The 14,034-nt window shown below is 57.5% G+C and overlaps 2 protein-coding genes across 7 annotated transcripts in view; one reads left to right on the forward strand and one right to left on the reverse strand.

The window, feature by feature from the left end:
- Positions 1 to 3,099, forward strand: part of WDR93 (WD repeat domain 93) — a 50,850-nt gene extending 47,751 nt beyond the window's left edge. The window contains exon 16 of the mRNA XM_030815008.1: positions 2,753 to 3,099. Within this exon, the coding sequence (XP_030670868.1) occupies positions 2,753 to 2,852 (100 nt within the window). The 3' untranslated portion in view covers positions 2,853 to 3,099. The remainder of the gene's footprint in view (positions 1 to 2,752) is intronic.
- Positions 1 to 13,828, reverse strand: part of MESP1 (mesoderm posterior bHLH transcription factor 1) — a 53,258-nt gene extending 39,430 nt beyond the window's left edge. For 2 of the 6 annotated variants that reach the window (XR_004030598.1, XR_004030597.1), the window contains exons 1-4: positions 13,242 to 13,828; positions 11,514 to 12,524; positions 11,043 to 11,255; positions 8,191 to 8,306 (exon numbers count right to left, since the gene is read on the reverse strand). Coding sequence is in view for 2 of the 6 variants with exons in the window: in XM_030815006.1 (XP_030670866.1) it covers positions 11,172 to 11,255; positions 11,514 to 12,242 (813 nt within the window). In the remaining 4 variants the exon portion in view is untranslated. Of the gene's footprint in view, positions 1 to 8,190; positions 8,307 to 9,689; positions 10,576 to 10,894; positions 11,256 to 11,513 lie in introns of those variants that run through there. The other 4 variants (XR_004030599.1, XR_004030600.1, XM_030815006.1 and 1 more) reach the window with 4 other exon arrangements.
- Positions 13,829 to 14,034: the final 206 nt, after the last annotated feature.

Below are 14,034 nucleotides of genomic sequence, written 5' to 3' on the forward strand. Positions count from 1 at the left end.
GAAATGGAGTTTCGCTCTTGTCACCTAGGCTGGAGTGCACTGGCTCAATCTCGGCTCACTGCAACCTCTGCCTCCCGGGTTCAAGCGATTCTCCTGCCTCAGCCTCCTGAGTAGCTGGGATTACAGGAATGCGCCACCACGCCCGGCTAATTTTTGTATTTTTAGTAGAGATGGGGTTTCTCCATGTTGGCCAGGCTGGTCTTGAACTCCTGACCTCAGGTTATCTGCCTGCCTCAGCCTCCCAAAGTGGTGGGATTACAGACGTGAGCCACCACGCCTGGCCTGATTTTATTTAAAAGCAGCAAATGTATAGATTACTTTTTAAAAAAGTGTTAAATTGGCCGGACATGGTGGCTCACGCCTGTAATCCCAGCACTTTGGAAGGCCAAGGCAGGCGGATCACCTGAGGCCAGGCGTTCAAGACCAGGCTGGCCAAAATGGTGAAACCCTGTCTCTACTAAAAGTACAAAAATTAACCAAGCATGGTGGCAGGTGCCTATAATCCCAGCTACTCAGGAGGCTGAGGTAGGAGAACTGCTTGAACTCAGGAGGTGGAGGTTGCAGTAAGCTGAGATCGTGCCATTGCACTCCAGCCTGGGCGACAGAGCCAAGACTCTGTCTCAAAAAAAAAAAACTGTTAAATATTCTTTATTTGCTATTACACATAAACCACACCAGAATCTCTTTCAATAAGTAAAAGGGATTTTATTTTGTCTATTTTTTAAGACAGGGTCGTCCAGGCTGGAGTGGTGGTGCAATCACAGCTCACTGCAGCCTTGACTTCCCAGGCTCAGGCAATCCTCCTGCCTCAGCCTTCCAAGTAACTGGGACCACAGGCAAGCGCTACCACACCCAGCTAATTTTTTTTATTATTTGTAGAAACAGGGTCTCCCTATGTTGCCCAGGCTGGTCTTGAACTCTTAGGCTCAAGCGACCCTGCCACCTTGGCCTTAAAAAGTTCTGGGACTATCAATGTGAGCCACCATTCTAAGCTTGAAAGAAACCATTTTAGATACAGGGAATTCTACTTAGATTGGCAGAGTTAAGGTCAAAAATATGAAGTACACATTGCTACTTTACCTTCAGCCCTTTCCTTTAAGAGGCAAATGAACACAAAATATGGTGCATCTTGCTTGATTCTGAGACAGTGAAGGAATTTCTCCAGTGTTTAAATATATTCATATAACCAGTTATGTAACTCTAAATATAAAACCTATCTCCAATACTTTTTTTTTTTTGAGATAGAGTCTTGCTCTGTCACCAGGCTGCAGTGCAGTGGCACAATCTCGGCTCACTGCAACCTTCGCCTCTCGGGTTCAAGCGATTCTCCTGCCTCAGCCTCCCAAGTAGCTGGGACTACAGGCACATGCCACCATGCCCAGCTAATTTTTGTATTTTTTAGTAGAGACAGGGTTTCACCACGTTGGCCAAGATGGTCTCGATCTCTTGACCTTGTGATCCACCCACCTTGGCCTCCCAAAGTGCTAGGATTACAGGCGTGAGCCACCACGCCCGGCCTCCAAAACATTTTTAAGATAGCATTCACCATCTTTGTGAAAAGTTGAACATTACCAGCCAGGTGCTGTGCCTCACGCCTGTAATCCCAGCAGTTTGGGAGACTGAGATGGAGGATCACTTGAGGCCAGGAGTTCAGGATTAGCCTGAGCAACATAGTGAGACCCCATCTCTACATCTACACCTATATATAAAAAATTAATTAAATTAATTAAAATCTTATCTCCACATAGATGGAGAGCCGCAAAACAAATCAAAGCTATGGTCATTGTCTTTCTCCCCCATAGTACTCCTCTTCCTGTTTGCCTAAGCATTTTAACATCATTCACCTGCACCCCCTTCCCCACCACAACCCCACGGACAGCCCTCTCCACCCTGCTAAGCGTGCCTGTCTCTGTGTGCACCATGAGGGGTGAATCTTGGGCTTCTCTGATTTTTCTGTAGTGAACATGCACTTATTTTTTATTTTTTTAAACAACTCTTACTTTTTTTTTTTGAGATGGAGTTTCACTCTTGTTGCCCAGACTGGAGTGCAATGGCCCTATCTTGGCTCACCGCACCCTCCACCTCCCAGATTCAAGCGATTCTCCTTCCTCAGCCTCCTGAGCAGCTGGGATTACAGGCACGCACCACCGTGCCTGGCAAGTTTTGTATTTTTAGTAGAGACCGGGTTTCTCCATGTTAGCCAGGCTGGTCTCAACCTCCCAACCTCAGGTGATCCGCCTGCCTTGGCCTCCCAAAGTGCTGGGATTACAGGCATGAGCCACTGCACCCGGCCAACAACTCTTACTTTTTAAAAGACCCAACTCAAACTGTCTTTATAAAAGTTGGAATCATACAGTGTGTCTTTTTGTGACTGGCATATTTCACTCAGCGTAATGTCCTCAAGAGTCATCCATGGTGGAGCACGTGTCAGAACGTCTTCCTTTTCAATCTGAACGTTCCGTTGTGTGTAATACCCCAGCTTGTTTGCAAATAGCCTTTTAGTTCCTCAGCTCGCCATCCTGTCTACCCACATGCACCTCACAAGTTAGAATGCTAGACCCATCATTCCTCCAGGAAAGGCTTTCTGGGCACCTGCTGTGTACCAGGCTGAGCCTTGAGGACACAGAGGTGATGTAAGTGTGTCCTCTTAGAGTTTCTCATAGGAGAACAGGGTAGTCAAGGTCTGCCCTGGGGGCTTGGGAGCTGGGGAAGTGAGGGGAGATTCCTCTCATCACAGTTGTGTGGCCCTCAGCTATCAGAAGCTGGAGAAGAACCCAGAGAAGGAGCAGGAGCACTGGGCCCGGCTTCAGAGGTACTCCTTGTCGCTCCAGAGAGAGAACTTCAAGAAGTGAGGCTGCCACCGCCCTGGGATCTCTGAAAAGGAGGTTTCAGCCACTAGGCAGCCGCTCCCAGGACGCTGAGGCCAAGAGAAATGTGACAGAGCCACAGCTCCAGAGGCCTGCACTCAGAGTCTGGGGCCTCTGCAGAGCCAGCAAGGGGAAAAGTATAATCTGGGGGACCTTCAACCACTAAGCCTCTTGTCAGAGCCCTCAGGCAGGCAGATGTGTCACCCAAATAAACAGTGATCTTGTCTCCAGACTCCCAAGTTGCTGTGGTATATAACCCATCGTTCCCACACAGTCCAGACCCCAGCAGGGCCCAGATGATGGTTTCAACCAGAGTCCTCTGCCTGGTGAGGACCACTCACCTCCTAGGCCCTGGAGAGCCACTGTCCTTAGATAAGCAAGACCCCCTGCCCACCTGTTCTCCCCACCCACTTCTCCCTCCCCCAGCTGGCTCACACCTTTATAGAATACCTTTGAGGAACTGAGGCTCAGGATGGTGGTGTAAGGGCCTAAGGCCACACAGGTACGAGAGGCAGAGTGGGAGGCAGAGGTGGCAGGCAGGAGCTGGGCCACTGCTGCCCAGGCCTGCTGGCCCGGGAACGCTAGAGGCGGCTGGGCAGAGAGATGCCTTGCTCTTCTCTAGAAATTGTCCTCCCAGAAAAACCAGACGGAGGGGTCCCCAGCAGCCCAAGGGATCCGCCAGGACCCTGTGTGGAGCCTTGGAGGCTGAGGGGGCTCAAGTGTCCCAGCCTGGCCCTAGGCCTGCTCGGTCTCTTGGGTGAGAAGCTACCTGGGAGGGTGACTGCACGCAGAGTTTGTGATGGCTGCTGTTTTGCAGCCCCATCCACGTCCTCCCTGGGTCACATACCACATTCCTTGTTGGCCAGACACCTCCCGTGTGGCACTGATGCTGGCTGGCTGCCTGTGCCCCGGGATGAAGGGATCCCCGCCTGAGACACTCTGGCCCTCTCCACACCCCACCATGGGAATGAAATATAGCCGCCAACATAGCTCTTGGCAGTGATTCTCTCTACACAGCAGGTGCTCTGGCTGCTCTCTGGAGATGAGGGAGGAGAACTTAGGAGGACAGTCTTGGCTAACACACCACCTAAGGTGATGGGGAACCAACATTTCTGTGGTTGGTGTATTTTACATTTAAGCTTTAAGCAACCCTGTGAAACACAGATGTTATTGTTATCCCCATTTTACAGAGCAGGGAACTGAGATTCAGGTGAGACAGCGTAGAACAGCCTGTGTCCAGTCCCCGTGGGCTTCTCCATAGCAAATGCTAGAAACCCAACACAAACTACCTTTAGCAAAAAGGGGGATGTGTTGGCTCAGATAACTTAGCCGTCCAGGAGTTATGCTCTCAGTGTGGCTGGATCCAACTCCAGGTGTTGAGATCACACCCAGAGTCTCCCTCCGCCTCTCAGTTCTAATTCCCCCTTCAGGCAGGCCTTCTGCTTGGGTGACACCAGAAGCACCCGATGGGCCACCCCTTCCCAATAGTGCTGGCGAAGCCCTGAGCCTGCTGCTCACTGGCCTGCATGTGGTCTCTTTCCTGAACCACTCACTGTAATGATGGTCAGGGCTGCGGCAGGTGTCCATCCCTGGAGGGAGGGAGAGGTCTTGCCACCCCCAAACCAAGGACTGACAAGGGGAAGAGCTCTCTGGGGAAAGGAAATGACGGGGCCATGAGGGAGGAGGGGAGGAGGGATGCTGAGCAGGCAGACAACAGAGGCACCCGGCCCAACAGAGCCAGCAGGGAGCCCAGCCCACCCTCTGCCAAGACATGTGCTGCCCACACCTGGCCACCTTCTCCTTTCCCAGCGTGTGAGGGGAGAGCGGGTGGGGAGAGAGGATCTGAGGCATTCACAAGGTGTCTTATGTGCCAGGTCCCACCAGCGGGATGAGGGAGAGGGAACCAGGGCTGGTCAGCACTAGGCTGGCGCTCCCCAGCTGGTAGGCTGGGCTGCCAGGGCTCCAGTCACCTCCGCCTGTGCAGCCCCAGGCAGAGCTGGCCATGCCCGTGGGCCCAAAAGAGGTCCTTGCCCTCTGGGTGACAGACCCCATGGAAACATCAAGAACCTTATGTCGGCCGGGCGCGGTGGCCCACACCTGTAATCCCAGCACCTTGGGAGGCCGAGGCGGGCAGATCATGAGGTCAGGAGATCGAGACCATCCTGGCTAACACAGTGAAACCCCGTCTCTACTAAAAATACAAAAAAATTAGCCAGGCGTGGTGGCGGGCACCTGTAGTCCCAGCTACTCGGGAGGCTGAGGCAGGAATATGGCGTGAACCTGGAAGACTGAGCTTGCAGTGAGCCAAGAACACGCCACTACATTCCAGCCTGGGTGACAGAGCAAGACTCCGTGTCAAAAAAATAAATAAATAAATAAAAAGAACCTTATGTTTTCTCAGGGGAATATTGGAACTAGAGCAAGGCAAACCAGTGCCCAGGTGCAGCATCCACACCTCCACTCCTCCCCACAGGATCCACACATCCACACCTCCACACAGCATCCACACCTCCACACTCCACACAGCATCCACACCTCCACGCAGCATCCACACAGCATCCACACCCCCCACACCCACAGCATCCACACCCCCCCCCCCCCCCCCCCCCCCCCACAGCTCCACACAGCATCCACACCTCCACAGCATCCACACCTCCACACAGCATCCACCCCCACACAGCATCCACACAGCATCCACACCTCCACACAACATCCACACCCAGCATCCACACAGCATCCACACCACAGCATCCACACAGCATCCACACCTCCACACATCCCCCCACACCATCCCCCCCACCCACAGCATCCACACAGCACCCCACCTCCACACAGCATCCACACCTCTACACAGCCACACAGCACCACACATCCCTGTCTCAAAGTGGAGTGGCACATGTGGTCAGCAAGCAGAAGCTGGTTCCCTGCTGACCATGACACTGGTGGCCAGCGTGCATTAGGAACATTATTTCACACACAGAGCTTTGCCGCCCCCCCCACACACACAGCTCCACCACCACACACACTCAGATACACCCACACAGCCCCACTGCCACACACACACACACACACAGCCCCACTGCCACACACATACAGCCCCACTGCCACACACACACATAAAAACACAGCCCCGCTGCCACACACACAGTGCCCCCCACGTCCCCCCCACACACACACAGCCCCGCCGCCACACACACACCCTGCCACACACACAGCCCAGCCACCACACCACACACAAATACACAGCCCCGCCCCCCCCCCCCCCCCACACCCCACCCCCCCCCCCCCCCCCCCCCCACACCCCCGCCCCCCCACACACACACCCCCCCCACCCACCACCACACCCCCCCCACACACACACACAGCCCCGCCCACACACCACACAGCCCGCCCCACACACACACACAGCCCCGCCACACACACACACACAGCCCCGCCACCACACACACACCCCCCCCCACACACCACCCCCGCCGCCACACACACACACAGCCCCGCCACCACACACACACACACAGCCCCGCCACCACACCACAGCCCCGCCACCACACACACACACAGCCCCCGCCACCACACACACACACAGCCCCGCCCCACACACACACACAGCCCCGCCACCACACACACACAGCCCCCGCCACCACACACACACACAGCCCCGCCACCACACACACACACAGCCCCGCCGCCACACCACACACACACAGCCCCGCCACCACACACACACACACACAGCCCCGCCGCCACACACACACACAGCCCCGCCCCACACACACACACAGCCCCGCCGCCACACACACACACAGCCCCGCCGCCACACACACACACACAGCCCCCGCCCCCACACACACACACAGCCCCGCCGCCACACACACACACACAGCCCCGCCACCACACACCAGCCCCGCCACACACACACACACAGCCCCGCCACCACACACACACACAGCCCCGCCACCACACACACACACAGCCCGCCCCACACACACACACAGCCCCGCCGCCACACACACACACAGCCCGCCGCCACCACACACACACACAGCCCCGCCACCACACACACACACAGCCCCGCCACCACACACACACACAGCCCCGCCCCACACACACACACAGCCCCGCCGCCACACACACACACAGCCCCGCCGCCACACACACACACACACAGCCCCGCCACCACACACACAGCCCCGCCACCACACACACACACAGCCCCGCCGCCACACACACACACACAGCCCCGCCCCACACACACACACAGCCCGCCGCCACACACACACACAGCCCCGCCCCACACACACACACAGCCCCGCCGCCACACACACACACACAGCCCCGCCACCACACACACACACACAGCCCCGCCGCCACACACACACACAAGCCCCGCCGCCACACACACACAGCCCCCGCCACACACACACACACACAGCCCCGCCGCCACACACACACAACACACAGCCCCGCCGCCACACACACAAGCCCCGCCCCACACCACACACCCCCCCCCCCCCCCCCCCCCCCCCCCCACCACACACACACACAGCCCCGCCGCCACACACACACACACAGCCCCGCCCCACACACACACACAGCCCCGCCACCACACACACACACAGCCCCGCCGCCACACACACACACACAGCCCCGCCGCCACCACACACACACCACAGCCCCGCCGCCACACACACACACACAGCCCCGCCGCCACCACACACACACACAGCCCCGCCGCCACACACACACACACAGCCCCGCCGCCACACACACACACACAGCCCCGCCGCCACACACACCACCACACACAGCCCCGCCGCCACACACACACACACACAGCCCCGCCGCCACACACACACACACAGCCCCGCCGCCACACACACCACACACACAGCCCCGCCGCCCCACCACACACACACAGCCCCCCACACACACACACAGCCCCGCCGCCACACACACACACAGCCCCGCCGCCACACACACACACAGCCCCGCCCCACACACACACACAGCCCCCCCCCCCCCCCCCCCCCCCCCCCACACCCCCGCCGCCACACACACACACAGCCCCGCCCCACACACACACACAGCCCCGCCGCCACACACACACACACCCCCGCCCCACACACACACAGCCCCGCCCCACACACACACAGCCCCGCCGCCACACACACACACAGCCCGCCGCCACACACACACACAGCCCCCCCCACACACACACACAGCCCTGCCGCCACACACACACACACAGCCCCGCCGCCACACACACACACACACACAGCCCCGCCACCCACACACACACACACACACACACACACAGCCCTACCTTGCTGCCAGGGCTCTTGCAAAGACAGGCTTCACCAACAGTTGGCCCGTCCCCAGGGGCTGCACACTACTAGCCTTATGGGAAGTTCCTCGCGCTCCCTGTGCTTCAGCTTCTGTCTGTAAAACAGGGAGAGTGCAAACCTACCCACCTCGCCAGCAGCCCTGAGCCCAAATTTTAAGCCCTAAGCACACAGCCTGGCCGAGGGTCGCTGCTGTGGAAATGCTGGTTTCCCTGTGCTGGCCTTCTCACCAGGTGGCCCTGTGAAAGCAGCGCCCCAGAAGAGGAGGGCGGCTGGGGACTAGCGGGGACCAGCGGGCAGCCAGTTGGCCTCAGTGGGCGCCCCTGTGCCGGTGCAGTCCTTCTCACTATCCCCTCCACGGCACGTGGGGCCTGGCTCAGACCACTCCACAGTGGGGCGCCCTGACTGGGCCTCAGGGGAGGTGAGGCGCCCCCCAGTACCCTCTGTTTTTGAGACAAGCTGGTGTTCAGCCGTAGCGAAGGCAGCACACCTGGTGATTACACACACAGGTCTGGAGTCACAGCCGAGTCCAGATCCCAACACTGCCACCCACCATCTGCAGCCTTTTTCTTAACCCTCCTGTTCTTAAAGTGGCCCTGCAGCTGGGGTTACCTCGAAGCGGGGGCTGAGAACTGAGGTGAGGGAGGCTCCGCTACCACCCAGCACGGGGTGCCTACCTGGACGCTGGCTACTGTTGTCGGCTCTGTGAACAGGCACACGGTTTCCTGCGGGTGCGGGATGGGGCTGGCCGGGATGGGGGATGGGGACGCTGGAGCAGTGGGAGATGTCCCCTTCCTATCTCCAGTCTTGAGTCTGGGCAGCTATTAGCAGAACCTTGTTAATGAAAATTCACACCTAGGTGCTAATAAACACTGGGCCACTCCCAGGCTCAGAGCCGGAGGAGAAGCCCTCTGCAGGGAAGGGGGCTGGCCAATGAGCCCCACTTATCTGTGAAAAGACTTGCTAATAACTTTAATTCCCCATTCTAAAACGCAGGGCCTTTGCCATGCAAATTACCTTCTAAGCTGTGTTGGCTCCAGAAAGCTTCCCACTCTACCCCAGTTAGGGTCCTGGGAGGGGGGTGAGAGATGGGACAGAGGAGCAGGAAAGGGGGTGACCCGCAGAGGTGTGAGGTCCCACCCCGCTGCAGGCCTGACTTTTGGAGTCCACTCTCTGTGGCCAAGCGCCAGCCCGGGTGTGCTCTGTCTGGCCTGGACCCCTGAACTGCAGATCAGGGACTCGATCCCACCCTGCATTACTGCCCCTCCCGGCCCAGGCCAGAGTACTGAAGTGATCTCTGAAGCGGCTGAAAAACAAACCGAGCAGCATCAGCGGATGAACCACGGATAAACCAACTGTCATGTAGCTGAACAATGGAAGATTATTGGGCAATAAAAAGAAACGAAGTTCTGACACAGGAGGCAGCATGATGAGCCTTAAAAACATTGTGCTCAGTGAAAGAAGCCAGACACAAAAGGCTGTATTTTGAGATTCCTTTTATATGAAATGTCCTGAAAAAGCAAACCTATAGAGACAGAGACTACATGAGTGAGTGCCAGGGGCTGGGAGTAGGGGAATAGTGGGGAGTGATGTTAACAGGTACACAGTTTCTTTTGGCGGGTGAAAATGTTCTAAAATTAGTAGCAATGGTTGCACAACTCTGTGGATGTACTAAAGCCATTCAATTGTTAAAAGAGTGAATTTTATGGTATGTGAATTGTATCTTAATAAAGCTCTTATAAAAACAGACACTAAAGCCTGTGTTTCAGACACTTGAAGGAGAGGAGGGGAGAACTGGGTATATATCCATAGAGGGTAAAGGACTCTTGGCAGAGAGGCTACACATCCCTTCTCCCCACCCCACCCTCCAAGCATGACTGTTCCCTAGACACCCTGGCTGGATGAGGACATGCTTTCTGGGCTCAAGGCTCCCGTTTCTTGCTCCCTGATGTGAATCCAGCCAATGCAGGGAGGCGTGCAACTGCCTGTGTGGATTCTGATGCAACCCCATGGGCCCCTCATGTCACCCCAGCTAGGCCTGTAGGAGGTCATCGTTATATAAACTCAGGACCGCCGCACCATTATTTATGTCTCTAAGCCACAAGGTAGGGAAACCGGAGAAAAGGCAGATGGGAAAATGCCGGCGGGGGGTGGGGGGGTCCAAGGCCAGGATGCTCAAGTGCATGGAGAATAAGGCCCCAGGACGCAAGAAAATGACCCCTTGGAGCTGTTATCCCTCAGGCCCCAACATGTGTGGAGCTGGCAAAATCCTACAAGAGCTGAGCGCTGGGACTCCGGAGGCCTACCTGGGCTTGAGCGCTGATCCTCATCCTTCTGTAAAATGGTTACTTGAGTATAATAGGTACCTGATGTACATACAATAAATACTCAATAATGCAGTTGTATTTCTACACAGATATTTTGGTTTTAACCAGTTCCCCACCAGGTTCAAAGAAAAGATGAGCAGATTCTACCTGCCGCTGCCGTCTCATAGGACGCCCCTCCCCACCCCTTCCAGGCTGACCCATTTGGACTAGATGCTGAGCCAGGGCTGGGGGTAAGGCCAAAGGGGTCTGGGCCTGTGGGGTTGGGGGGACTAAAGATTGCAAGAACCCCTCCCACCTCTCCCATGCTCTTCTTTGGAGGGAGAGATGGAGCTCTGTGTCCACGGGTGGGAAGAAGAAATTGCCAACTGACACCAGTACAGTTTATTCACAAATAAATAAATTCACATTAGGCAGAGCCTCCTGCTTGCCTCAGAGTGTCTAACCCTATGGGTCCCTCCATGGAGGGAGTGGCTGAGAAGGGCTGCCGTGGTGGGGGCGGCTCTCACCCGCAGGAATGCCCCTGCCGGGATCGCCCGTGCCCTCTTCCAGGAAAGGCAGTCTGCCAAGGAACCACTTCGAAGGTGCTGAGGCCAAAAAGCCTCGGTGCTCACAGAGACGGCGTCAGTTGTCCGCTGTCACTTGGGGTCCTCAGGCAGCCACTCCAGAGGCGAGAGGGGCATCCAGGTCTCCAACAGGGCCAGCACGTCGCCGGGAAGGAGCTGTAGGGAGAGAGGGAACAGCGCAGCCCTCAGCACTGGTGGCCTTGTGCGGGTGTCCGCGCTCGTGGGCTCCACTCTCAGGGGGCCCCTAGCGAGGGGAGACCCAGTCCCCTGCGTGGCCCCTCTTGGAGCCCTGGGCATACTATGGTGGCCAGGCTGCCGGCGGGGAGCAGCAGAGTGCCTGGTCCTCACCGTGGCAGGCGGTGGCGCTGTGCGTGGGGGCACGGACGAAGGGGGCACGGGGAAGGGAACACTAACCGGGGACGGTGGGCTTGGCTCCATCGCCTGCCCTTCCGGGCACGCCGCCTCGGCGAAGAGCGCAGGCGGGTCGCGCGGCTCGGGTGCGGCTCGGGCTCCGGGGCAGGCAGGCGGGGATCCCCAGGACGCCCCGGTGCGGACGGCGGAGACCAGGCCCAGCCCGCGCCCCTGCCCCTGCCCCTGCCCCTCCGCCTGCGTCCGTGTCTGCACCTGCGCGGGGCAGCCGTCGGGGCACAGCGGGCAGCCCCGAGGGGACCCCGCGTCCCCGCGCTGCCGGCGTTGGCGCTGGAGACTCTCCTCGCTGAGGCCTAGCACGGCCGACAGGTGGCCGATGTAGCGGATAGCCAGGCGCAGCGTCTCGATCTTGGTCAGGCTCTGGCCGGCGGGCGCCACGGACGGCGGTAGAAAGCGGCGCAGCTCGTGCAGGGCTCGGGCCAGCGTGCGCATGCGCAGTTTCTCCCGCTCACTGGCGCTCTGCCTCTGCCCGCTGCCCAGGCGGCTGCTGCGCGCGCCGCGCCTACCTACGGTGGGTGCGCGGGGGTCCCGGCGGGCGCCGGGGCGCGCGGGGCTCCGCACAGGGCTGTCGGCTGGGGTGCTGCCCCATGAGTCTGGGGACGAGACGAGGGAGCGGCCGCAGTCCTTGTCGGAGGGCGGCGGCCGCCGAGTTGGGCCCCAGGCCGCGGAGAGCATCCAGGACGCGGAGAGCGGCGGGCACAGGGGCTGGGCCATGGCAGCGGCGGCGCGTCTGGGGGCCGGCGGTCGGCGGCCGCTTTATGCCGAGCCCGAGGTGTGAAGTGGCCCCTTCCAGGCCGCATCAGCACATCAAAGTGGGCTCGGGGCTTGGAGGGGGCGGAGCCTGACCCTTTGAATCCACGGCGGGGGGCCAAGGTGCCAGCCCCTTGGCTGCGCCTGTTTCGCCCCACCTGGGCCCTCGCTTGGGCTTCTGACCCAGCCTTTCGGGCTTCCCGCCTGCGCCCAGTGTTGGGTGAAGCCCGGGGCGTAGGGCCAGCCCTGCAGGTTAAAGGATGCTGGATCAGAAAAACGAAGTCTAGATCCTAGGTTTGGGGCCTGCCTTCACCTGTTGGGACCTTATGCAAATTCTTAGTTCTTTTGCACCTTAGCTTCCAATTTGTATAATGAGAGCCTCAGAGCATGCGCCAACTGGACAGTGAAGTAGAGTAAGGACCAGGAGCAGGGACCCTCATTCCCTCTAAAGGTGGAGAAAGCAGTAAACCATTTCTCCTTTGAGGCAGGATGGCCCTGGATAGACCCTTCCCTGGTGAGAACATGTGGACAGTGCAAGGAAGCTTGCACCCCGGCAAATCCAATAAGCTGCCGAGTCTGGTCAGGATGCTGGACCTTCTGAGCAGAGGGAGGGGGCAAGCCTGCTCCAACCCCCGGACACCTCTAGCCTGGCAGGGTCTGGAACTTGGCCTGTTGACACAGCTGTCACCACTGGCCTCTACCTGATGTTCTGCCGCTGTTGGACAGGTATAACAGGTTTTCTCAATGAAATGTGAGTGGAAATGATGCAGCAAAGGCATTTGACAAAATCCAACACCCTTCGTGATAAAAATTCTCAGCAAACTAAGAATAGAGAGGAATTTCATCAACCTGATGAAAGGCTCCTACAAAGAACCTACAGGTAGCCTCATACTGAGTAGTGAAAGACTGAAAGCTCCCCCCCACCCCCTGATTGCAGGAACAAAGCGAGGGTGTCTCTCTTACCACTCCTATTCAACATTGTACCAGATGGAGGATCTAGGCTATGCAATTAGGAAACAAAAGACATACAGGTCAGAAAGGAAGAAATAAAACTCTTTTCGCAGGTTATGGCAGCTCTGGGCCCTGCTGCGCATGAGCCTGGCCAATTTAAAGCCGAATCCTGGCTCCAGGAAACCCATGAAACGACCAAAAGGTCGGAGAAGAAGTAGAAAATGCGGCAGAGGCCATAAAAGAGACAGGCAGAGAGGAAACTGGCTCTGCTGGGCTTTGAGGATGGCCAGACTCTATTTTACATCGGAATCCCAAAATACAGATTTAATGAAGGACCTAGCTTCAGACACCAGTATCAACCTTTAAGTATCAACAGACTGTAATATCTTACTGATTTGGGTCGTGTTGATCCTACTCAACCTATTGACTTAACCCAGCTTGTCAATGGAAGAGGTGTGACCATTCAGCCACTTAAAGAGGATTATGGTGTTCAGCTGGTCGAAAAGGCTGCTGACACCTTTCAGGTGAAAGTTAATATTGGGCCGGGCACGGTGGCTCACGCCTGTAATCCCAGCACTTTGGGAGGCCAAGGTGGGTGGATCATGAGGTCAGAAGATTGAGACCATCCTGGCCAACGTGGTGAAACCCCGTCTCTACTTAAAATACAAAAATTAGCCGGGCATGGTGGCACGTGCCTGTAGTCCCAGCTACTTGGGAGGCTGAGGCAGGAGAATCACTTGAACCAGGGAGGCAGAGGTTGCAGTGAGCTGAGATCATGCCACTGCACTCCAGCCTGATGACAGAG

Source organism: Nomascus leucogenys, chromosome 6 (assembly GCF_006542625.1).
Source record: "Nomascus leucogenys isolate Asia chromosome 6, Asia_NLE_v1, whole genome shotgun sequence".
Taxonomy (NCBI): domain Eukaryota; kingdom Metazoa; phylum Chordata; class Mammalia; order Primates; family Hylobatidae; genus Nomascus; species Nomascus leucogenys.